At 39.9% G+C, this 25,604-nt stretch overlaps 1 protein-coding gene and 1 non-coding gene across 2 annotated transcripts in view; both read left to right on the plus strand.

Annotated features, from left to right (window-relative positions):
• The window catches only part of Cdkl5 (cyclin dependent kinase like 5), a 169,996-nt gene extending 157,781 nt beyond the window's left edge, over positions 1–12,215 (plus strand). Inside the window, exons 16-18 of the mRNA XM_027927442.3 lie at positions 3,490–3,589; positions 8,774–8,893; positions 11,829–12,215. Coding sequence (XP_027783243.2) covers positions 3,490–3,589; positions 8,774–8,893; positions 11,829–12,215 — 607 coding nt within the window. The remainder of the gene's footprint in view (positions 1–3,489; positions 3,590–8,773; positions 8,894–11,828) is intronic.
• An 8,155-nt stretch (positions 12,216–20,370) lies between these two features.
• On the plus strand, positions 20,371–20,442 carry Trnat-ggu (transfer RNA threonine (anticodon GGU)). Its single transcript has one exon. It is a non-coding gene; the product is annotated as a tRNA-Thr (tRNA).
• Positions 20,443–25,604: the final 5,162 nt, after the last annotated feature.

Consider the following 25,604-nt stretch of genomic DNA (forward strand, 5'->3'; position numbering starts at 1 on the left):
CTGAGAGATGAGCCAGGATATCTCAGAACAAGAAAAAGAGAGTCCATGCAGCCAGATTCATCATCTTTACTAATAGGATGACACCTCTACCCTTGCTTGGAGCCTATTTGTCTATTATGCCTAATTCTAGCAGTTGGCGCTGAGGTTGTCAGGGCAAGAAACAGTCCCAGGTAACAATGCAATGTGCAGAAGAAACAGCATCACGAACAGTAGGTGTAGAAAAAAAGCAGGTGTTTCTGTCTTAGGCCCCCAGTGAGAAAATTATGCACATCATAGATATCCACTTAGAGTGTATGTTATAAAATAGATAATATTTACTCTGTTTAAAAAGACAAATTGGGGCTGGGGCTGTAGCTCAGTGGCAGAGCACTTGCCTAGCATGGGTGAGGCACTGGGTTCCATCCTCAGCACCACATACAACAATAAATAAAATGAAGGCATGCTGTCCATCTACAACTATAAAAAAAATTTTAAAAAGACAAATTGTATAAATGTTTAGAAAGACTGCCATCAAAATTGGGTTAAATGACACTTGAAACAGTAAATTAATTTGAAATCCCACTATTTAAGTGAAGAATTGCTGTAACTTACTTACATGATCCCAGACTCTCTTTTTTCATATAAAGTTATAGATATATTGTATCCATTATAGCTTGTCACCTAGCTTTTACTCCTATGGAATCGTTCACTATAGCTCTCTCCTCTCACACATTAGCTGACCACCCTAGTCACACTGCCAGGGGAGGGGAGGAGGCAGGGAAAGAATCACAGAGTAATGCCTCTCACCTCTTCAACTCGCCTTCCATGCTGCTTCCTGAAGGATTACTAAAGCCTCTATGGCTGACCCTGCTGCCTCATCTCCATCCCATCCTCTTTCCCTGTGAGTCTGGGAGCAGCTTTAATGAGGTCAGGCTCCTTTTTGATTTATCTCTATGTCTCTGACACCTAACACAGGGCCTAGCACATAAAAAGTACTTAGTAAATGTTGGCTGATTTTGATTAAGTAGGTTTTGGTTTTCATTCCTCCCTTTGGAATTTCCTCTTTCTCCTTGACTGATTATGGAAATTACTGTTGTGTTAGATGACATTGGAGTCACATGACTGTAAAGGAAGTCGCCTGTTTACTATTTGCCCCCCCTTCCCCCCACATATGCACTGTTCTTTTGGGAGCTGCTGCCCCCAATAATGTGCCAGGTGCCTGGAGGGGTGATCTTTCTCAAAGCGTCCATCCTGAGATTAATGCTGCTGTTCTTTGCCTTATTTAGCATGAAACTGCTGTCTGTACTGGGTAGAATCACAGGGACCACAGAGCACAGATGAAGAAAATGGCCAGCCACACTCTTGCATGTTTGACTCACTCCCATCTGTCCATGTTCGAGGCTTCTTTTTCCATCCTTAGTACACCATATAGCTTTTCAAGTGCCTATATTCTGGGCCTCTGCTCTCTGTATCTCTCTCTCTCTCTCTCTTTCTCTCTCTCCATATAGATCTCTCTCTCTCTCTGTCTCTCTCTCTGGCTTTTCTCTTTTCTGTTGCTCTGTGAATTATCTAGGTATGTATGTTTTGTGTAATTTCCACCTGGATCTGTTTTTTCTCACTGTCTTCAGTCTGTCTTTTGTGATGCAAACATACGCATGTTTCAATCCTAGCTTTCATCTGGTTCAGGGGTAATTTATTACCTTTTTTCTTTTGGCCTCTGTGTTTTCCTCATCATTCCTTCTATCCCTTCTGGACTGTTTACCCAGCACCCTTTGAAGAGACCTTACAGAGAGGGTCTTTGATCCATCTTCCCTCAACTCAACTCTGCAACACCTAACTTCAGACTCTGAGCTGTTTCCTTCCCCACTCCTTCTCCTCTTTCATTACCCTCCCAGCTTCAACTCTCCCTTTCATCTTATTCTCCTTTTCATCCTGGACAGACTCTCCTCTTTCCAGGAAAAACCCTTCTCTTCCTAGAACTGGTGTCTCATCCTTCCTTTCCTCTCCTGCCAGAGTTAATATTCTTAGAGTAATGTCTTCCCCTTCTGAAATTGCATTCATGTTGAGATTGTTTTCCTTTATAGTACTACACTGCATCTAAAGAATCTTTAACTTTCTACCACCCCATTTCCCCATTCTTGCTCATTTCATCATGTCTGAACTTTTTTTTTTTTGGGGGGGGGGTACCTAGGGATAGATTCCAGGGGCACTCTACCACTGAACCACATCCCCAGCCTTGTTTATTTTGAGACAGGATCATGCTGAGCTGCTGAGGCTGGCCTCAAACTTGCAATCCTCCTTCCTTAGCCTCCCAAGTTGCTAGGATTGCAGGCATGCGCCACTGCACCTGGCTATGCCTGAAGTTTTCTGGCTGTAGTTGCGGGTTGAAGTGTCATGATTTGTTGAAAAACAAAACTTTTATTTCAGAACTTGGAACTCTCAGTGATGTTTAAAATTGAAAGTCCCAGTAAGTTTCTGGAACACTTGGACCTGCCATACCAGTTTTTACTTCTTGGCCATTCCCATTAAGTTTTAGACTAAATGCTTAAGAAGAAATGGTCACTGTGCCACTAAGCAGTCACTTTTACTCTCAATTTTAGAGAATAGCTTATAAAAGAAATCCAATCATTTGAGAAAAAGGCTCTGCACAGTCATATAGTTATTGAAATTAAAAGTAGGGTCCATGGAATGTGAGTTCTTCAAGAGTAACACTAGTCAAGTTGCTTTTTAAAGAGTGTAAGTTAAATTAATATAAGTCCTCTTTCAACATACAAGTATAGGCATCTTTTTGAGCCCACGGCATTATTTCCTATCTTTTAAATATCTTCTATTTTTATTAAAATACCTGGTGTTATCCATGGCATTAAGCTTAATGTCAGTGTTTTCAGTTAGAAGCTTTTTCTTTCCATGAGCACTTTGTATTAAAGCATTCATCCTATCTATGTTTTTAAGTATTTTTTATTTAGTTTTAATAAATGGATAAAAGGTTTAATAGAGAGGAATTTTCCAGTGTCAGGCCATTTTTTTTTATTTGTAATGTTTCTGTAGCAGCATTGATTTTTTTAATGTTCAATATCTTGGCAAGCTGCTAATAATAAACTCGTTGAACTGTTTTTTAAAAGGTAAATAGAAAAATGAAGGTATTAAAAATGTTTCTGCTCTTTTCTTGGAGGGTTACAGAAAAGGCATCCTCTAAGCTGTGCACTTTTCAGAATCTCTAATTCTAAGGCTTTCAGCAGCATGAAAATGGTCCAGCAGCACAGTTACAGATCATTTGTAATAGTGCCCAAATTGCTAGTGTGAGTAAGCCTGTGCTGAAAAATACCCATTAACTATGGTTGATTAGATTCAGTTCCTCCTGTGCTTTTTTTGAGGACCTTTACCTGTGTGCTTGATTCTTCATGGCTGTTTGCACCTGGTGTCGTGCATTTTTAGTCTTCATTATGCTGGTCACACAGTGGCAAGAGATTGATTGAAAGATCAATATGATAAAAATGTCTTCTCATTTAGGAAAAGTCCCGAAAATATTAGTCATTCTGATCAACTCAAGGAAAAGGAGAAGCAAGGCTTTTTCAGGTCAATGAAAAAGAAAAAGAAGAAATCTCAAACAGTAAGTAGATAGCCAATTTCTATGTATAATGGCATGGGTTTCTGCATTATTCTGTGGATATATTACACTCTGTACATGGCAATCAAAGTTAATTTTTTGCTGAGACTTGACATGCATACACTGTAGATGTCTCTTTTTGAAATTCTATACAACTGTCCTCTCACAAAGTCTTTTCTAGATTCAGCAGATCTTTAAGAATAGAAGAAATTTAATTTGGATGAAAGAGAACACTTTAAGCCTCTCTCAATAAACTTCTTATCCGTATAGATTTATATTCCTGTAAAAACTATGGAGATGAAAAATTTGTTTCTCTCTGGGGGCATAAAGATATGCGAAAACTTAGAAAACAGTTTTGATTTACATTTAAATCTTGAAATTCATAAATAACTATCATTCCTTATCCTCCTGGCTGATTGTAGAATTCCCATGTTGACAAGTATGTTTCTGTGCTGTATAGTCACAAAGAGATGATCACATCAGATGTTTCAGAGCTTGCTTTAGTAGGTAAACATGTTTCCCCTGTAGTATCACTGTGAGTTGGGCTGCACTTTAGCTCCTGGGAGCTCTCAGCCTGAACAAAAGGCTGGTACTAAGTACATCACTTCACTGAGCCACCCAAGTGAGAATTCTATTGGCTAGAGACTTGAGAAAATGTGGGGGAGCCAGGCCTCCAGGACAGCAACAGGTGGTTCTTTGCCCATCTGAGGCCTGCTTCCCCCTTAGCTTCATGAAACCTTCAAAATTAGATGAGGTTGAGTTAGCCATTTTAAGTGATTTTGATTCCAGCTGTACTTCATGCATGATATGCTCTCATTTATTTGAAGAAGAAAATTGCCTAATCCAAATGGCCTGTTCATTGATTTCATCTGTAAGATTAATAGATTAGACTCAGTGTTTTTGAGGCCCTTTTCATTATGAAAATTCTAGAATTGTGACTCAATGGTAAGTAAAGATGAGATAGGTGATAGTAGCGAGTATATAACCTAGAATCAGGATTTTTGTTTCATAAATGTTCTAGAAATGTTAACAAGGACCTTTCTTAGATTAGCTTTCTAGACCATTCTTTCACTTGCTTGCTTATAAAATTTATGTATTTCATGATAGAATAAATATGACCTCATTAGAGAAAAATGTGTAAAATGTTTGTGGAAGAAAAGGGGGTGGGGGTATTTTAGGGGTGGTTTTTTTGGGGGGAGCTATAGGAATTGAACTCAGGGGCTGACCACTGAGCCACATCCCCAGCCTTATTTTGTATTTTATTTAGAGACCGGATCTTGCTGAGTTGCTTAGCACCTCACATTTGAGGTTAGCTTTGAACTTGCAATCCTCCTGCCTCATCCTCCCGAGCTGTTGGGATTATAGGCTTGCACCACCATGCCCAGATTAAGTTTGTTTTAAATAATAGTAACAATTATAGTATAATTTTATATTCTGCCTTTTTACAATATATTTATCTGTGTCTATATACACACAATATTGTATGCTACTTCACAAAACTTTATTATCTTCAATTTAATGCCTGCATAATATTCCTGAAATGTTCATTTGAGTTTAAAAAAAAAATTAAACCTACCCTTATCTCTAACTGAAGCTCACCTAAAATGAAAAGTCAAATCAAAATGCCATAGTTGGGCACAGTAATCACAGTGACTTCAGGAGGCTAAGATAAAGGGATCATAAGTTCCAGGCCAGCCTTGACAACTTAGTGAGACCTTGCCTCAAAATAAGAATATAAAAAGGGCTGGGGATGGCTGGGGATATAGTTCAGTTGGTAGAGTGCTTGCCTTGCATGCACAAGGCCCTGGTTTCAAACCTCAGCACCACAAAGAAAAATAAAAAGGACTGGGGATGTAACTCAGTAGTATAGTGCCCCTCGTTATATTCCCCAGTACTATTTAAAAAAAGAAAAAGAAAAAAATGCCACTCAATCAGATATTACTTACATTTGTTGCTGAGAGTAGATGAACAAATAGACCTATGTTAGCCTAGGGATGCTTAAAATATTTAAAGTGCTAAAAAAATAAATACAACATTTACCATTGTCTACAGAACATATTCATCATGATCATTGAAACTTAGCTACCTCTTCCTGACCACTATGAGTTTTATTTTAAGGTTTTTGTTCTTAACCACAGATCTGCAGCCATTTTAAGTGATTAAATGACAGAAAATAGTAAGAATCAAGGAATTGAAACTGTTTTTGTATTTAGAGTTAGGTTTTAATGTCCGTCTGCCTTAGACTGACATTAAACCTAAAGCCCCTGACTCAGTGAGGCCAAGTAGAGTATATACATATTGACTGACTTTATTATTCAGGATACAGTTACTTAGATATTTAAATAGTATAGGGTAAATAGGAAAATTAATATTTTCTAACATCTCTTTGACTTACTTTTTATTAGATATTTAAATTAACTGCAAAATATCTTTCCTCATGCCATCATGCCTTACACCTTCCAAAGCAAAAGTTTTTAAAATACCACCGTATTTTTTTAACTAAAGAAAAACTATTTAAGGCCTTTTTTGAATGAGCAAACGTACTTAAAGTTCATTTGTTTTCACTTTCTAGAATTGAACAAAAGGAAACTAAAACAAACTTTGAAATATTTAGGCATTATAACTTTTGCATAGGCTTCAAAGAAATTCTGATGTCCAGTGCACATAGAGAGGTGTGAAATTTTAAAAGTTGGTGGATCTTAAATCTAGTTGAACCCTTTTGTTTCATTAGCACAGGAACTGAGCCCAGGCAGGTTGTGACCTGCCCAACACATAGTCAGTTGGGACAACGAAAACCAGGTACTCGTGAATCCCAGTGCCAGGCTTAGTCCTGCTGGGCCCATTGCTGTGAAAGGCCCTGGGGGGAGGAGGGAGCTCTCTTCTGACCTCTTTAGCAATGGGTCTTAAACTGTGCCCTGGGTTCTTGTCATTAGATTAGGAAATTAGAGCATGGGATATTTTTCCCGAATGTCCTCATACACAAACCCATAAAAGATGGTCTGTGAATACCTTTATTACTTTCTAGTTCTCCAACAATTGAGATATCCAAAAGAGAGAAAAGGGGTGCCAAAAATTAATTCTGTATTGTAAAGGTGCATGCTTTGACTCAAGCAAATCTGGAAGCTGCCTTGGGAAATCTGGCTTCAGTTACATATCCAGAGAGTTACATAAGCCCTCAGAGCATATGGTGACTTTGCCAACTTGGTAATTGTATTCTACTTAGTATCTCAACTTGCAATGATGCTTCAATTTAAAGATTGAACTTTCTGTTTCTTCACTTGAAAAGCCAATTTTCTAAATTGTGCCAAATATTTTCCACTGGGTAAATATTTCTAACAGTGTACAAGAAGGCTGCTTGGTCAGTGTTAGCATCCCAGAACAGTGGTAGTCCTCTTCCAAGTGATGTATTCTGGCTCAAGAGTTGACCAAATTTATAAAGGATTTACAGTATCTCTTTTCCCATTAATAGGCAAATTATATTGTTATTTTTTAGTTGCTAAATTTCTCTCTAGCAATTAGGAAAAGATTGAAGTTCATCAGTAGCTCATTAAACAATTCTTTATAATAATTTTATTTTGATAATAAATAAATTCTTAAATGTTTCATAAGCTTAATCTGAACAGATGTGTATAGGTTTCCAGGCATTCCTACCATAGGTATTGATCATGACCACATATTATAGGCTTAGAAGAAGTTCATGCTTGCCTTGAACTTACCTTATTGACCTCTTCGTACCCATGTGAAAAATGAAACAGAACCATTCTAGATGCTCAGCACAGAGATTCTTTCAGTGACTGTTAATATTTAACAAATTGAAGGCTGCCAAGGGTTATTAGTTTCAATAAAAGCACCTTTTTTTTTTGCAATTAGTTTATTTGTATCTTATATTGCAGACAGATTCCACCAACGGGGAGAATCCAAGCATCAAGAAATCCCTCTTTCCTCTTTTTAATTCAAAGAATCATTTAAAGCATAGTTCTTCTTTGAAAAAGCTTCCTGTAGTCACTCCACCCATGGTACCCATTTTTATGTATGGTAGCCCTGAAAACTGCTCCAGTAAACTTGTTTTACTGATGACAAAAGCATGTCTTATTTTCGTGGGGTCATATTCTCTTTGTGCTAGTTAAGTACCTGAGCCAGTTCCATAAATTCACCGGGATATAAAATCTTTGTCATTCTGGATTTTTTGGAATCAAGTTATGGATGTTGACACATAACATCTATTAAACAAACCAGTGAAAGGCTAGTTTGGGTTGTCTGATTAGCCAGTTATTGGCAGACAACATTTATGAAGTCCCTTATTTCCTGTAAAGAATTTGATTAACATTTACACTTAACAAATGTCTTTGCATTTGGCTCACAAAGTTTGTTAACATTTGGTTGGCAGTTTGTTTCTTTGAAACTAAGTTTGAGTTGACCAAATTAAGTGAGCTAGCAGGCTCCATGAAAAAAATAACTTCTACTAGTTGGTGACTTGTTCTTTCCTTGCCTGGCTCTAGCTTTTGCTGGTCACTTAATTTAAAGCCACAATTTTGCTCGGCATGTGGCATAACTCTCCTTTGTTCACCAAAACTGGTGAATAGACTAATTGCATTCACTTGGAATTTGTGGTACAAATTTCCAGCATTTTTCCAGTATATAATACTAGATCCAAATTTACTGGGTAACGTTGGGACTATGATTCAAACTGTACTTTCCCACTTCACTATCCTTGAAGACCTACTAGACTTCTTTGGCACCACCAACTGTAGTGTTTGGATCATTTTCCCAGCAGGGAAATTTTTTTTGTTGTTTTATTGAACTGGTTCATAACCTAACTGCAATATGGAATGAGGATACGACATCAATTCCTGGTACAGCCCAATTTAACTGCTCTCTCTTACAGCGACTAAAACTAACAGCATGGGAATGCTTTAAGGGTTGAGGTTTCAACAAAGCTGCATGACATCTGCCAATTTTTCCTAATGCAGGGAAAATTATTAAGAGGGCAGCAGAATTTAACTAGCATCACTTGCATTATGAATATTGGGAGAGTTTTGGTTTCTTTCTTTCTCCCCCCCCCCCCCCCTTTGAGTTTTGGTTTGGTTCAATTTGCTTTCTGGTTTTGTTCTCCTCTTGGGTGTGGCTGTATATCTTAAATAGATTTATTGGTGTGCTTGTTGAAACCTTGTCCACCTTTCACTCTAGGTGCCCAATTCTGACGGCCCCGACCTTCTGACATTACAGAAAGCCATTCACTCTGCTAGCACTTCAAGCAGCAGACCAAAGGAGTGGCGTCCTGAGAAGTTCTCAGATCTACAGATCCAAGTGAGTGGAACCTACACTACTCCTAGACTCTCTGACTCTGCAGCAAGTCCTAGGGAGGAAGGCAGGGGAGAGAAAAGTTAGTTTCTCGGTGTTACGGCAACACTGAGGGCCTCCTTCAAATAGACCCTCACTAATAGCCAGGTATATCTTGGGAGTCTGGATGAATCATACTTCAATGACTCACGTCCTCATGGGGGAAAAGTGAGTCTCTAAGCCTTCACCTAGCTGGGGAGGGGACAGAGAGGTTAAGGGAATGAAAAAGATACAGTCCTATCCTCCAAATACTCTACAGCCCAGGAGAGAGATTCATAAAGATTGTGGTGAAAAGTGAGGTCAGCTATAAAATGTTGAGAGAATGAATGGAGATGGTGGGAAGATTAAAATTTCCTTAAAAGTAGTAGAATACAAATTGGGTCTTTTTTAAATATTTTTTTTAGTTGTCAATGAACCTTTATTTTATTAGTATGCAGTGCTGAGAATTGAACCCAGTGCCTCACACATGCTAGGCAAGAGCTGTACTGCTGAACTATGACCCCAGCTCCCAAATTGGTTCAGATACAGATACAGATATGATTATCTTTCATGAAAGAACATTTCATTTCCTGAAACCTATGCTATCTCAGATGAAAAAAAACCAGGCAAACAATTGCATTAGGAACTACAAATTGGACAGTATTATATAGGCACATTTATCTACTGTAGTGGGGCAATAAGCAGAAATTGAGTCAGTAAATTTTTTAAGTAGTGGAGGTTTATCTCCTTTAAACAGCTTGTCAATTAGAGAAGTTTCAATATTGTAACTTTTCAGTATCCCACAATAAGCATAGTTACATAATTTGTTGATTTCTTTAATCAAATCACAGGTTTCTGTGATTTGGAGGTGGGGCCTTTACTCATTACAGGTTTTCTATTTGTTCTCTTTAACTGTAAGCTGTTACTTAGAGCTGGGGACAGGAGTTCCCCAAATGGCTATCCTCTTTATCCAACCATTTGTATTTTCTGCTTCTGATGTCATATGGGCTGGGGGCAGTGGGGGAATAGAGAACCAGATATTCAAGTATATTGGAACACAGGCTCCAAGTGAGGGCCCAATGCTTAGAAACTCCATGGTGAAACTGTTTCCTTTGCCAAGAAGCTTTTTTCAAGTAACTTTTCATCTCCAGCTGATTCTGGATTATTGTAATTGCTCAATAGTTACATGTGATTAGGGCTATAAAAAATCCCCAGGAGTCTCATTGTGTTACCATAATAATTTAATAAAAAATGAAAAAACAAAAACACCTTTGAGCACTTACAGTGCGCAAGGTACTATGCCACCTCCTGTGGGGACCCATGGCTTTCTTAGAAAGATCTTGGAATAGTGTTGGAGGATACTTCCCCTGGAGCAGTTAGTTCCTCCTTGAGTTGATTCTCAAGCCTTTTACCTTGGCTTTCTTTCTTTTAACATTTTTTAGTTGCAGATGTACATAATAGCTTTATTTTATTTATGTGTTTATTTATTTTTTATTCTGGTACTGGGATTTAACCCAGGGGTGCTTTACCACTGAGCTCCATCCCCAGCCCTTTTTATTTTTTATTTTGAGACAGGGTCTCACTAAGTTGCTAAGGACCTCATTAAGTTGAGGCTGGCTTTGAACTTGAACTTTGATTCTCCTGCCTCAGCCTCCTGAGCTGCTGGGATTACAGGCCTGCACCACCATGCCTGGCTATTTTATTTTTATGCAGTTCTGAGAATCAAACCCAGTGCCTCACACGTGCCAGGCAAGTGCTCTGCTACTGAGCTACAACCCCAGCCCGTAACTTGGCTTTCAACATCGTGTTCCTTCAAACCCTGTGGTGTTTCTGGAGATTTTCAACATCTTATTCAAACTTGGCTAGCCCTAAATGTATGTCGCTTGTACTGTGACACTCAGAGTAAAGGTAAAGATATTAGCAGGCAGAGCTGCCCCAAGGCTAGGATTGTAGTCTGAGTGATAAGAGTCCAGCAATAGTGATTGGCTGTGCATGTCTAAGGGCTTTCCATGCCTCTTCTGATAGTGGCCTTCACATGCCCCATGATAGAGGTGGAGAATAGGGGAGTCAGCTGCCTTTGACCATTGAGGAGCCTGAGGCTCTGGAGTTACCTGAGAGTATTTGGCTAGCCTGAGGCAGAACATGTCCAGGACCCTGCCTTCTGCCTTGATGCCACTCTTCCTCCACAGTGCAGCCCCTTATGGGCCTTCAGCCATGGACAGTCAGGCAGAGCTGCTGTGAGTCCATGTTAGGAGTTGACGGCCTTCTGTGAATGAAAAATTAGGTTCTGTAGGGGTTTTGCTTTTGTGCTTTGCATTGTTTATGCCCAGATCTTACACCCCCACCCCCCACCATACATTCACATAAAAGTAACTATAGCAGGGCACATTTAGATTTTACAATATCAAAGAAAAGGGGAAATCAGATAGATGAGAACAAAAAGGGCTATACAATGTTTTAGCTCAGTGCATTGCTGCCGAACTAAAGCATTGCATTCTTCCAGCTTCTCCCCAGCTAGATAAGGTTGTGTGCCTGAGTTCTAGCCAGTGAAATATTAGGTGGAAGCATTATGTGGAACTTTTGGGAAGTCTTCTCAAAAAGGAGAAAAACATCCCTTCTTATATTTCTTCTTCTTATGGTTGAAGCATGAAACTCCATGGTAAGACAGGATGCAGCCAGATTGAAGGAGCCTGGGCCTCTGAGCAGCACCCACCAGCTCTAGTTGTCTTCTAGATTTTCACATGAAAGGACAGTGACTATAGTCTTCTTTGAAGAAACTCAGAAGGCAGCTAGAGCTGGGCTAGCCCTTCCAGCTTGCCCTCCCTGGCTTCTTTTAGTCTTGTCCCCTCTGAGCTCCATTTTCTCCCAGCGCCCTGGTCTACTCAGAATTTAATACTATATACGTTCCCATCCTTTCTTTCAGAGCCAGCCGTTAAAATCACTGCGCAAGCTGTTACATCTCTCTTCAGCCTCAAATCATCCGGCTTCCTCAGATCCCCGCTTCCAGCCCTTAGCAGCTCAACAAACCAAAAATTCCTTCTCAGAAATTCGGATTCACCCCCTGAGCCAGGCCTCTGGTGGGAGCACCAACATCCGGCAGGAGCCCACACCAAAGGGCAGGCCAGCCCTCCAGCTGCCAGGTCAGATGGATCCTGGTTGGCACGTGTCCTCTGTGACCAGGAGTGCCACAGAGGGGCCTTCCTATTCTGAACAGCTGGGTGCCAAGAGTGGGCCAAACGGGCACCCATATAACAGAACAAATCGCTCACGAATGCCAAATCTGAACGATTTAAAAGAGACGGCCTTGTAATTTGTGCTGGGGTGGGGGGAGGGGGGACGAGCCAGTTGGGAAGGGAGGGCGCGGGGTGGGCTGGGGAATGGGCTGGGCCAGGGTGGTAAGCCAGTATTTTCAGCTTTATGAAGGTGTGTGCAATATTGTATGTGTAGGGCCATCTGGCTCCTCACAGCCACAAATGCTAGTCAGGGATCTTAGAGCCACGGGAGTTCCTTAGGGATCGCCACTCCCCACAGGTCTTGTGTGAGAATGGATAGAGTGTGCCATTGAGGAAGAAGAAATTCTTGCCAGTGTCTCCCCCTTACATTCCAGCTTTAGTGCAATCTCTGTTGAACTTGGGAAAGCCAGGACATGTCCTGGCACTGCAAGGGATAGAAAAATTCGTGTTGACCGATGCCCTTACCACGTATTTTTTTCTGCCTAGACTAAATGTGGGGTTTGTTGTAATCCAAGAGTATCCCTTTGAAGGGTTAGAAGATGAACTGTATGTCTTAAATTGTTTTCTAAGCTTCCATATTTGATAGGATTTGTAACATTTATTTATAATTAATATTGTACTGTTGTAATTATCATACTTTTATGTTCTAATGTAAAGTTATTTTGAGCTGTTTGGAACATTGTGAAGCAGTGGGACAGCTACAGTAGTTTCTATAAAAACTAAACAGTAACATTTATATATTGCATCAGGAGTATTTTATTCTATATATATAAATATATATATGGTAAATATCTGTCTGTTTTATAAATATATTCATTTAAAGAAAGTATCGTTATGACACTATCTGCCATATTTTTATACATTTGTGATATGAAGTGAGTATTATACTTCTAATAAAGGGAGTTGAATTGTGGCTACATGTGACTGTAACAGTATGAACCTTGCTCAACTTTTCGGCCCCAGCAGTAGCCTCTAGATGTGATCCTTGGTAGCAGATAATGCAGCATCTCTTTCCAGACCCACAAGGGAAGAAGGTCAGCTAGGCCAGTGAAGATTCCAGCAGGCCTCGTTTCCACCCTCACACACTTGGCTCCCATTTGTGTCCAGGGATGTTACTTGGACACAAGGGGGGGAACCAGACAGAGGTGTTGCTCATGGGTCTTTGTAGAGAGAATGTGCTCTTCCACTAAGCATTAGTGTAGAGCGTAGACCAAAGATTCGCCAGCAAACATTCCTTGTTGTGAGGTTGTAAGAGGCACCTGTCTGCAGATCTTGCAAACCAGCTCTATGCTCCTGAATACCGCCCGCCCTCCTGGAGACTCTTGGCTCTAGCTGCGGTGTGAGATGCGTGTGTGGCATTTCTCCTTCTAACCGCTTTTTTCATTATTGCTTTTCCCGATGTATTTAAAAGGCTCCTGAAGCAATTCCAGTTGTAGAGAAAATCTCTCTGTAAATGGATGCTATATCCATTTTTTCTTCCTGGGACTGTCCATTTATAACAAGGTCATCATGCACACCTGTATATACACCCTTCCCTCCATCAGAACAGGACCTATCTTGCTCTCATTTGATCACTTCAATTCCCAAGTTACTCGCAAGTACCATTAAGGCCTTTGGCCAGCAAGTGTTATCCCCCGTATCTCCAGGCCATCCTTGACAGAAATCACCTCAACACCATCATCTATCAGTAGTAGTAGACTTTTGGAAGTAGTCTCTTAGCAATAAGACTTTTAGAGGTCCCTCCCACCCCTCAAAGAGGTAACTTCTCAGTATTTATTACTCGCTCCAGGATTATGAGAGTGTCAGCCCTTGAATCAAGTCAGCTCTCTTTGAAATATGCTGAATTCCCGTTAACCCTCCCCCAAGATTTTTAGAATCCTAGCTCTGATGATTATGAAGATTATAAAGAGAAAGGTCTTAGAATCTCTGAAGCTTAAAATGTGTGCATATTGCATTTTTATATAAATATTATAATGATGTGTATTGATTATATATAGAGAGAGGTCATTTTAAGGTGCTTTTTATTTAATTGTAGTAAGTGTAATAGGCACTAAAATGAAACTCAACTGGGTACTATCATTGAAACAATTTGATTCAAATAAATAGTTTTTGCATGTTCTCAAGTTCCTTTTCTATCTCCTTTCTGTCACCAGTTCAATACTGGTTGGGTAGCTCTGAATTCTGGCTTTCCCCAGGCAGCTGCTTGGTTATACATGTGAGGTAGACCCTCAGCAGTTTATGCCTGGATACAATGACTCTACAAAGGTGTATATTTAACACTTCTTTTCGTACTAGATCTGTACCTTGTATCCCCCCTTGCAAACCAGAAACTACGTTTTTTCTTCTGGAAAGACTTCTCACTGTGCTGTGCGCTTAGGAACTGCGCAGTCCCGTTGCCATACTATGGCATTCGAGGCTCGTCGTCACCTAGGGGCTGGTTTCCCATGTTGTCATCCTTGCTAACACTGGGATCTCAGATGTTTGCAGAACATTTATATTCTCGATGGTTCTTCAAAGAAGGGCTAGAATAATTGCCTTCTACCTAGAACAAACTAAACCTAACTGATGAAGAGTCAATATGTACTTTTTCGTACATTCCCAGATTTGAGCCAGAAAATAGCTACAATGTTTTCAACTAGTGTTTTTGAGGTAGCTCTTTTATCCTCTTCTCAGCTTTTGTCTTTTCCCACTTTTCATCGATCCTTAATAAACTGTAAGTGAACCTACATTGCATTTCTAGCATGTCATTCTTTTCCTGTTTGGGGGGTGGGTGGGAGTAAAGTCTTCTTTTGGATCTAATGGGTCCTCTCTCAGCTTCTAACTGTTGCTTTCACCTCTGGTTGATGAGAAATTACTAACCTCACAAAGATTGCCATCCATAGTGGGAAGGACTTGACTTAAGTCACAAAAATTTGCATTTTCTTTAGGAAGGGGAATTTATGACATCCACATTCTGTTATCTGCCCTAACTTCCTAAAGAATACATAGGTTGAATGAAGGTTTGTGAATTACTTTTGTGTTTTGGAAGTATCACTAATCTCCTTTTGGAAAAAAAAAAAAAACAAACTTAGCTTCTCTTTTTCTACTTTGACTTCTCTGCCATTCTTCTTTTTCTTCTCTAAAGTTCTAAGTGAACTTGAACTGAGCCTTGTTCAGTCTTGACTGAAGTTTAGCCTCTCTCCATAACCCAAGACTAAAAGGGAGTTCTCCGCGCCAAGGGGCTCAAGTGAGCTATCTCCAGAGCAAGTGCTTCTCAACCAGGGGCAATTTTGCCCCCACAGGGCACACTTGGCGATGTCTGGAGACATTTGGGTATCACTCCTCTGTGGGGGTTACTACTGGCATCTAGTGAGTAGAGGCCAGAAATACTTGTAACCATCCTGCAGTGCACAGGACAGTCCCCCAAATAAAGAACAATCCAGCCTCAGCTGTCACTGGTGGTGAGGTTGAGAAACCCTGCCCAACACCATTCCAGCCCTGTCTGTAGAGCTTGGCTCTGGCCTTGTTCTTTCCAGGCTACAGAACTGCAGGAATGAATCTTCTACCACAATTCTTGAGTCCTTGGAATCCTGTTGTTTGTTTCCATTGTCTTGGGCCTGCTAAAAGGTGCACACTTTGGGAGGAAGCCAGAGTTACTTTATATGTGTTTGAGAAATTAAATTCTAGGTTAGCATCCTTAGAAAATCTTTCATAGAGCCATGAGGCTTATATTTAGAAGCAAGCAACAGCCTGGCAGATTGGCATGATTTTTACCAACTGCTCAAAGGCACCCATGGCTTTTAGCTGTGTCTACCGAAAGAAAATGTCTTTGTTTTTTAATCAAGTTATTTAATAGCTCTTTACAAATATTAGCATATGACAGACCGATTAAAAGCAAAAAAAAAACAAAAAAAAAACTCTTTATTGGTGGTTGTGATGTGGCTATTATAGAAGTATTTGTGCTGTGTATGCTTTGGTTGAATCTGTTTTAAAACATGCTTTAAGACTCACCATATGCAGTTGTATACTTTAACTCTAAGCTCGGAGCTATGCTGGTCAGTCTCTAGTCACGTTGTGTATTATAAAGTATGTTGTGGTTGTAGAGTTAGCCAGTTTAGCATGTTCCTAATCTGAAAATTAGTGGACTACACTAGGAAATGCTGTCCCATTTTTCCCTTCCCAGCACCTCTTAGTTGATATCATAGTATCCTCACTTCTTAAACTAGTTTTTAGAGTAAATAAGGAAAAAAGCCATTTATTTTATTCTAGCCATGTATTGAGAATGACTCATTAAGTGTACAACTTTTTTTCAAAGGCCAGAGGATTACTTTTCATGTGTGTAGAAGGCTCTGTCCACTTCTGTATCCCTGGATCCCAGTGGTGACAGAACTCTTTTTGGCAAGGGCAATAAGAAGCTCATCCTGAGTCACCACTGGAGCCCAGTTGGGACTCAAAAAACCTGCATTATCTCTCAAGCGCCAACCTGTTTGCTGGAGAACATTGCTTTTCTATCTGGAAGTTCATTGTCTCCTGCATTAAAGTGGGATACTGAACTCTATGCAGGTACAAAGATCCACAGGCTCATACTTGTGTGAACCAGGATCGTGGTTTTGTTGAACTAACAAGCCAGAAAACAGTGGGCTATTTCCTTGCCTCCTTCAGTTCCTCACTAATAAAGTATGTAGACAGAGAAAACTTATTTATGGTTTAAGAAATAACAATTCTGGTTTCTTTGAAAGAGACTGCAGAAAAACAGTATCAATGTTGAAAATGTCCTATCACTAATAACCAGGACCAGAATCTCACAAGAGGTCTTTGCAGAGATTTAAAAGGCCAGCTTAGGGTTGGGCTGTATCTCAGTGGTAGAGCACTTTTCTGTATGTGTGAGGCCCTGGATTTGATCCTTAGCACTCAAAAATTTTTTTCAAATAAAAAATAAACAAGAGGTCAGCTTACCAGAAACAGGCAAACAAACAAACCTTTAAATGGTTATGGTTTCTTCTTTTTGCCTCATGATCAGCTGAGATATAGAATATCTTGAGGTCTGGTTCAGCTGAGTAAAAAATTCTTCTTGAAAACCATGAGTAAGAATCCATGAAAGAAAATGACCGTCTCTCATCTGTCTGCATCACAGAATGGGGGAGAAGTCAGGTGTCTAGGAAACTCTGGGCCTATTGCCCCGTGCGATTCTTTTTTCTTTCTTTCTTTTCTTCTTCTTAATTGAATGTACTATACAAGATGGTAGACTTTTGTGCGAGCCAGTTACTACAGGAGTCTTCATTTCCCACAGTGCTTCGGTAATTCATCAGCGTTAGGCCTGGTCCCACTCCACCTTTCTCTTCTCCAGGCACTGACCCACCTTTCTGCGTATTTACTGTAGGCTATTAAATATGATCTTGACCTGCCTTGCATTTTCATTCTTCAACTGTTCACTCCCCAAATTTAAGGGAGTGTTGTCTCTTGTATTGCCAGAAAAAATTTGTCACAGTCTGCACGCTAGATTTGTAGGGCCAGCAGAACTGCGGCAGTGAAACTGGTGTCACTTCCGAGGCCCTTCATGTCCCACAAGGGTAAGCTCTTTACACCCCCTTTGATCCTTGGTCATATTTGATCCTCCTTGGGAATCTGAAATCGGTCTCCGTGTTGTATGCAGAATAGAAGTTGCCTTGTTCGCTGCTCTTCCCATGCAGAGTATCAGGGAGAAAGAGGCCTTATCTGTCCCTCCATCCCCCCCTCTGTTTTGACAGACTGCTGAGAATCCCTCAGGACTTCCTTTGGTTGGGGATTTCACTTCCCAGAAGGCTGATGTGATTCATTTCAGACGTAGACAAGTTTGTCCTAATACTCTGCTTCAGGTCTAATCAGAGGAAACCCAGGAATAGAAAAGGTAGATGCCTTGACTTTTGTCCCTGTTGGGGGATTAAAGTGTTTATTGCCAGAGTTATCAAAAGCTCTGGTTAAATTCTGTACAGTTTCATGAGAAAAATGATGCTTTTCCTCCTGGAGAATGTGTAAGTTCTCCATAATAGCTTCGCTTTTCCAAAATGGAAAGCAAAGCTTGCAGAAAACCCATTTTCCCTAGGGATCAATAATCGGTTTCTAGTCGCCAGTCTCGGTCCCTCTCCTTTGTTACTCTTTGGTCACCGATTGAGTCAGGCCAGAGGGGTGATGGAAAGAAGTGAATTCTTACTGTAAACTTGCATTGATTAACAGAAACAATGAAGCCAAACAAAATAGTTGCCCCAGATTCCTATCTCCAAGAATTGCTTTGTGCCATTCTGAATTCAGGTAGTTATTCTGTATATACTTAGACAACTATTCAGAGCTTCTTCAATCTCTAGTAAGTTTGAAGGGAGTATCTGGGAAGACACAGGGCAGGGTGATGTTGAGACCCTGTTCATTCTTAAAAATAGGGATAAGCCAGAGGGATGTGATATCCAATTTGTGGTAGATGAAGAATCAGTGGAAATTCTTAATTGCACAGACTTTATAATTCATTATATAAATTGTAATTCCATACTTTTTACTGTGGCAAGGGTGTGATGTGGTTGTTAAATCTTTTTAATTTTTGAATCCAAACTGAATTTAAAGTGTTGAATACTTAAATTCCTCACAAGCTAATTATGAACCATTTGTAAAGTGTTTCTATAACTCTTTGTATCATGTGTTGGTACATCTTATCAAGTTTTTTCTGGCATGTATTCCATTCTAAACTTCTGTAAAATTTCTATTGTTGCTGTAAATAATTATACAAATATCTACTCCGTGGTAACCTACATTATCAGCATGAAATGGTTAATTTTTACTGAGCACAATGTATTTTTGAATGGATCTTCCCAAATGTCTTTAATAAAATGCAGATTTTGCACTGACTGATGTGACTGCCAGGCCGTCCCAATCTTGAGCACTATGGTCCTTCTTGCATTTGAACAGCGAGCAGCTCGGTTTTAGTTCCTTCTTTGTATATATATATAAAAAAAATTTTTTTAAAAAGCATTTGAATTCAAATGAGGGATAATGGGCCTTTGAAGTTGTAATCAGTTTAAGGGAGAGAAATTAATGTAAAGCAAGGCAAATCCTGTTATTTAATGATGTTGATTTTTTTTTTCTTTTCTATTTATAAAGTTCTTTCCCCCTATGGCATTTTGAAAACTTTGGTTTCTTTTACACTTGAGTGTTGTCACTTGTAATGCATTGCTAGAAGCTCACTCGGTGGTTTGAGGAGGATGGGAAGAGATGCCAACCTCGTGCTCAGTGCTGTGGAGAAAGCAAAGATGAACAGCTCCATGAGGGTTTCTTCTCGTGGTAGAGCAGGGGTCAGCAAACTTTTAATGTTAAGGGCCAGATGGTAAATATTGGCCTTGAACATTCTTTTGGTTTTGCCTCTACTCATACTCAACTCTGCCCTTGTAGTGCAAAAGCAGCTATAGGATATGTAAATGAGTGAGCATGGCTGTGTTCAGATAGAATTTTATTTAAAAAAAAAAAAAAAAAAAAAAACCAGGCCAGAGTTTATTGACACTTTTGTGGTTTAGGGAAAGAAGACCTACTGAGTCATGCTCAGTCAGAGAAGCAAGAACTTAAATTTTGTGGTAACTTATGTATAAAATATTCTCCAGTTTTATCTTTGTAAACAAAGAGTAGGAGCTAATACTAAGTGCTTTGTATTCTTAGAAAGCACTGTCAAAACAAGCGAATAAAGGCACTGTGTCAACCAGTTCTTTACTCTGTGTCCTTAAGTGGCATGGAAACTGTGGCCTGTGGTTTCAGCTATACTAACACTGTATCAAGTATCTGGGCTTATAATTTTTTTATGTTCATAGCACAGTGCCGTGTGTTATATTGTTACATTTGCTTTAAATAACAACCCAGTGGAGCAGATACTATTATTATCTCCATTTTGTAGGTTTTCATACTTTGTGTTATCTTGCTCAAGGTCACCCAGTTTGGAAGTGGCGCGCCTAGGATTTGAGGCTGAATATGTTAACCATAAGGCCTGTACCCTTAACCACTAGTAAATGGTGCAGCCACTGCATCTCCATGTATAGCACTGACATCAAGTTTAATGGTGGTCCCATTCAGATATCGTTTTCCCTTTAGTAATTCTGGTTTATTCAATTAACTCCAAAGTCCAGATTTTCAAAAACAATTTCCAACATAGATCATGTAAAAATATTTGCCTGGAGGAATTTCAGGTGCAAAAATAAATACAACTTAGTTAAATGAAGGAAAAGGGTAACACATTTGGGAGCTGGGGATGTAGCTCAGTGGTAGAGCACTTACCTGGTGCATATGAGGCCCTGGGTTCAATTCCCAGCACCCCCAAAATGAAAATGTGGGGGGGGGACTAACACATTTAGAAAAAGCTATTTATATTGATACATAAGTATACTAATTGGAGCAGGTAATAATGAATCCTCATGTCTAATTTTTTTTTTTTTTTTCCTGTACTGGGGATTGAACCCAAGGGCCTTTTACCACTGAACTACATTCACAACTCTCTCTTATTTTTTATTTTGAGACAGGTTTTCTCTAAGTTGCTTAGGCCCTTGCTAAGTTGTTGAGGCTATCCTCAAACTTGCCATCTTCCTGTCTCAGCCTCCTGAATCTCTGGGCTTATAAGGGTGTACCACCACACCCAATTTAACATTGTTTTTTTTTTTTTTAATTGTAGATGTACACAGTACTATTTATTTTTATGGGTGCTGAGGATCGAACCCAGTGCCTCACATATGCTGGGAAAGCGCTCTGCCACTGAGCTCTAACTGTAGCCCCAACAATTTATGTACCACCTTCCATCCCATGTCTTGCAGCAGGTCACAAGTGATTTGATTTGGGAATGGAACTTTTCATTGAAGTGGTTCAAAGCCCAGGATATACAATCAGTTTGCCTGAGTGGAGTCCTGGCTTCATGAACTAAATTTCCCATGACTTTCGGCAAGATAAATGTAGCTTCCCTATGCTTTGGTTTCCTTACCTTTAAATGGAGACAATCATGGTACCTACTTCAGAGGGTTGTTGTGAGCATCTAATGAGATACTACAAAGCACTCTATAGAATTTCAATAAATGCTAGCTATTGTAACATTATTGCTATTATTTGTGTCCCAGTTGGTGAACTGAGAAAGAATGTCACTGGATGGCTGCCAAGCACTTGCGATACATGTATCTTTTTTGATCTTCCTATCAGCCCTCAAAGGTGGTGGTAGCCAAGAAAGGCCAGCTTGGAGCCATTCTTGGGATCACAGGGAAAGCAGCCCTTGTAAGCTGTTGTCAGCAGGCTTCAGCAACCACATCAGTGAACAGAGGCAGGCTTCTGTCGGCATTTGTTCAAAGGCTCACTTTTAAGGGTGCAGTCTTCTTGGCTCTGAGAATAGATTCATACCAGTACCTCTATCTTGAAATACCTTTGCTTTGTCCAAGTAACCTCCTCCCACACCGAGTACTAGAATCAGCTCAGATTTTTTTTCTTAATATTGGCAACACTTAATGCTACTTCTCTGTTCATAACATTTCATTTAATTATTTAAAATCTGCAAAAATGTTGTGTATATTTTACCACATTTTTTTAAAAGTCCCCAAGTGTAGACCACACTCTAGCATTTCTAAAAATAAAAATAAACATGTTAAAATAAAGTAAGAGTGCGTTTTTACTGCATTATGTATTTTTAATTGAAAGTTTCCCCCCACAAAAGAAATGACACTACAAACATATTTCACATGTTTAATAACAAGTTTCTGTTAAGCTTCACATTTCTCTCAATAATAGTTTTATTTTTTTATACATTTTGTCATGAATTTAATGAAGTAAATAATTAGTATGGCTGTTGGGAGCAAATTAACTTCAGGTAAATGTTTTATAGATCTCAGTGTTTCATTGTTTATTAAATTCTGAAGTACTGAGCAGTGTCCAGTGTGAAATCCCATCTGGCTTCTTTGCAGAAATTAAAATTCATATTGAAATTCAAAGAACCCAGAATAGCCAAAACAATCTTGAAGAAGAACAAACTTGGAGGACTCACTCACATGTCCCAATTTTAAAACTTACCAGAAGCTATAGTGATGAAGACAGTGAGGTAATAGGACTGTGAAATAAACCATCCCATTTAAGATCCATTGATTGACAAGGATGCCAAGACCATTCAAAGGGGAAAGGACAGTCTTTTCAACAAATGGGACTGGAACAACTGGATATCTACATTCAGAAGAATGGAGTTAGACCCCTACTTGATACCATGCACAAAAATTAGCTCAAAATGGATCAGAGACTTGAATGTAAAAGGTAGAATTATAGGAGTACTGTTTCATAACCTTGCATTTGGCAATGGTTTCTCAATAACACCAAAAGAACCAGCAAGCAAAAAAAATAAGTTGGACTTCATTAAAATTTAAAAATTTATGTGCTTCCAAGGATTCCATCAAGAGAGGAAGAAAAAAACCTAGAGTGGGAGAAATAGTTGGAAGTCCTTATAACTCAATTGTAAGATGATTGTAAAATGAGCAAAGAATCTGAATAGATATTTCTCCAAAGATGTACAAATGGCCAGTAAATGTGAAAAGATACTCAACATCATATCACTAGGGAAAAACAAATCAAAACTACAACGAAACACACCACGTATACTGGGATGGCTATAATGAAAAACAGACAATAAGCGTTGTGAGGATGTGGAGAAATTGGACCCCTCCGACATTGCTAGTGGAAACCGCAAACAGTGCAGACACTTGGGAAAGTAGCTCCTCAAAAAGTTGAACGCAGACTATGACTCAGCAGTTCCACTCCCAGGTTCATACCCAAGATAAATGAAAGCATACATCCACACAAAAATTCACATGCATATGTTCATAGCAGCATTATTCCAAATAGCCAAAAAAATGGAAACAACCCAAAGGTCCATTGAGGGATGATGAATAAATAACAATGTAGTATATCCATACAATGGAATGGTATTCTGCAATAAAAAGGAGTGAAGTACTGATACATACTACAAGGATGAGCTTTCAAAGTACTGCTAAGTGAAAGAAGCCAGTCACAAACTATCACATGTCATATGATTCCATCTCTATGGAAAAATATCTAGTATAGGGAAATCTATATAGAAATAGAAAATGGGGCCAGGTGCAGTGGCACACACCTGTAATTCCAGCAACTTGGGAGGCTGAGGCAGGAGTGCAAGTTCAAGATCAGCCTTAGCAATTTAGCAAGACTCTATCTCAAAAAAAGTGGGAGGGGGGCTGGGGATGTGGCTCAGTGGTTAAGTGCCCCTGAGTTCAATCCCTGGTACAAAAAGAAAAAGAAAAAAAAAAAAAAAAAAGATACAGAAAATGGGTTAGTAGTTACCTAAAGTTGCTTGTGATGGTTGTACAACTCTGAGTATACTAAAAATCTTTGAATTACACACTTTAAATGGGTGAGGATTGGATGATATGTTATCTCAATAAAACTATTACAAAACAAAAATTTCCAACATGAGCAATTATTTGAAGAACGTTTACCCATTTGTCACACTATTTTGGTCTTTATTTTTTTCCTAAAGTATATTCTTGCTTGCCTTATGAGTCTGATGATGCCAGTTGTAGAAGCCCTTAACTCTTAAGCTACTGCAATTTTCTTTGACAATCTGTTTATAATTTTCTTATAACTTCATTAGTTCAGTTTTTCAAATAATGGTTTTTGCCAGGCACAATGGCACACACCTATAATCCCAGCAGCTTGGGAGACTGAGGCAGGAGGATCACAGGTGAGGCCAGCCTCAGCAACTTAGTGAGGCCCTAAGCAACTTAATGAAAACTTGTCTCAAAAAAACGAAAAGCCTGGGATGTAGCTCAATGGTAAAGGGCCCCTGGGTTCAATGCCCAGTAACTCCACCCCCCTGCCAATAATAAGGGTCTTTATTCAGCCGCTCTGTCCAAAAGAATGGCTGAATAAAGAATGACCCCACCCTACTCCACCAGTGGTCTGTTTATATTTGGGAGAAAACTTAGCAAGAGAAAGCATTTTTCCAGATATATGGCATGGAGATTAAAAAGATGTTGGCTTGAATATAAAGCTATTCTGAGCCCTAGAACACCAGGGGAGAGATATGGGGCTTTTAGGAACCTGCCTGTTCACAGAACTGAATGTGATGTCCAGGATCATGTTAGAATGAGTCCATTCACTTCCCTTGTTGTTTGAAATTGAAAAATAAGTGAGAAATGACCTGCTAACAGGGGTTACACAGGTCCAGGACATTCTCTGCTTCCCCAATCTCTTTGGAGGGTTCCAAACCCTCTCAGCTCTTACTTTCCATATAGCTCTACCCACCCCCTGACCTCCATGTTACTAGCCTCTTCCAGGGAAGGACCTAGAACTCAGGCTGAGCTACACTGTCTGCCAAATGAGCTCCAGCAAGAGAAAGCCAGGTTCAGGCCTGCTCCTTTCCAAAGAGGTGTCAAATGTCAGGGGCAGGTGTTTTTGGATGGTACAAGGCATAGGTTGGAGGGTGAGAGGCTTCCAGGGTAGAAGCTACATGGTTCTTTTTATATTGGGAGCCCTGGCCACTTCCTATGAAGCATGCAGTTAACAGGTCACCTCCAAGTGACCAGTGATAGCTCCTGGGCCAGCTGTTGTCAAAATGTTTCTTAAAAACTGGTAGGTAGTCTGAGATAAGGAAATTCTGTTGTGTTGGAGTTATCTGGGGTTCCTAAACATAGGAGACCTGCTACTTAAATGATCAGCCTGCCCCATGCATTCATCACAGACTGGAGTAGTTTGCCTGAATGAGTTGCAGAATGGAGCCGTATGTAATGGGAGCTCTGGACCCCTCCCCAATCCCTGTGTTCTTTTTAAATTTTTGGTACTGGGGATTGAACTCAGGGGCACTCAACCACTGAGCCACATCCCCAGCCCTATTTTATATTTTATTTAGAGACAGGGTCTCACTGAGTTGCTTAGCTCCTCACTGTTGCTCAGGCTGGCTTTGAACTCCCAAACCTCCTGTGTCAACCTCCCAAACTGCTGGGATTACAGGCATGTGCCACCAGGCCAAGTTCCCTGTGTTCTTGAAGCTAATACTCTACCCCACCCCACCCCCACAAGGTGAAAACTGAACAGGGAAGCTTTCCTACCTTTCCTATCTTGAACATTTAGTCCTTTGTCATGTACAGGATCTGTTGACCAGGACCATTGTGGGGCATGCCACAGGCTCCCATCTACCTCATTTGTACTGCCACCCAGTCTCCCCCATAACTTCAGGTACCTCTCAAGTCTTCAAGGCTATGGCTGAATGAAAATGTAACTACAAGCCTGCTTCCCTTCAGCATTCAAGCAAAGCTTTACAAAACTGTACATTCCTGTTTTGAATGTGGTTGAGCAAAAAAGATTTTTCAAATTATCAGGGCTGCTTTGTATTCCCCTGGGACTGCACCTTTCACAGGGTCGCCAAGACAGACAGAGCAAGCAAGAGGGAGTGCAGCAAATTACCCCTGCTACTTAAGCTTTCATAAGAA

Source organism: Marmota flaviventris, chromosome X, assembly GCF_047511675.1.
Source record: "Marmota flaviventris isolate mMarFla1 chromosome X, mMarFla1.hap1, whole genome shotgun sequence".
Taxonomy (NCBI): Eukaryota; Metazoa; Chordata; class Mammalia; order Rodentia; family Sciuridae; genus Marmota; species Marmota flaviventris.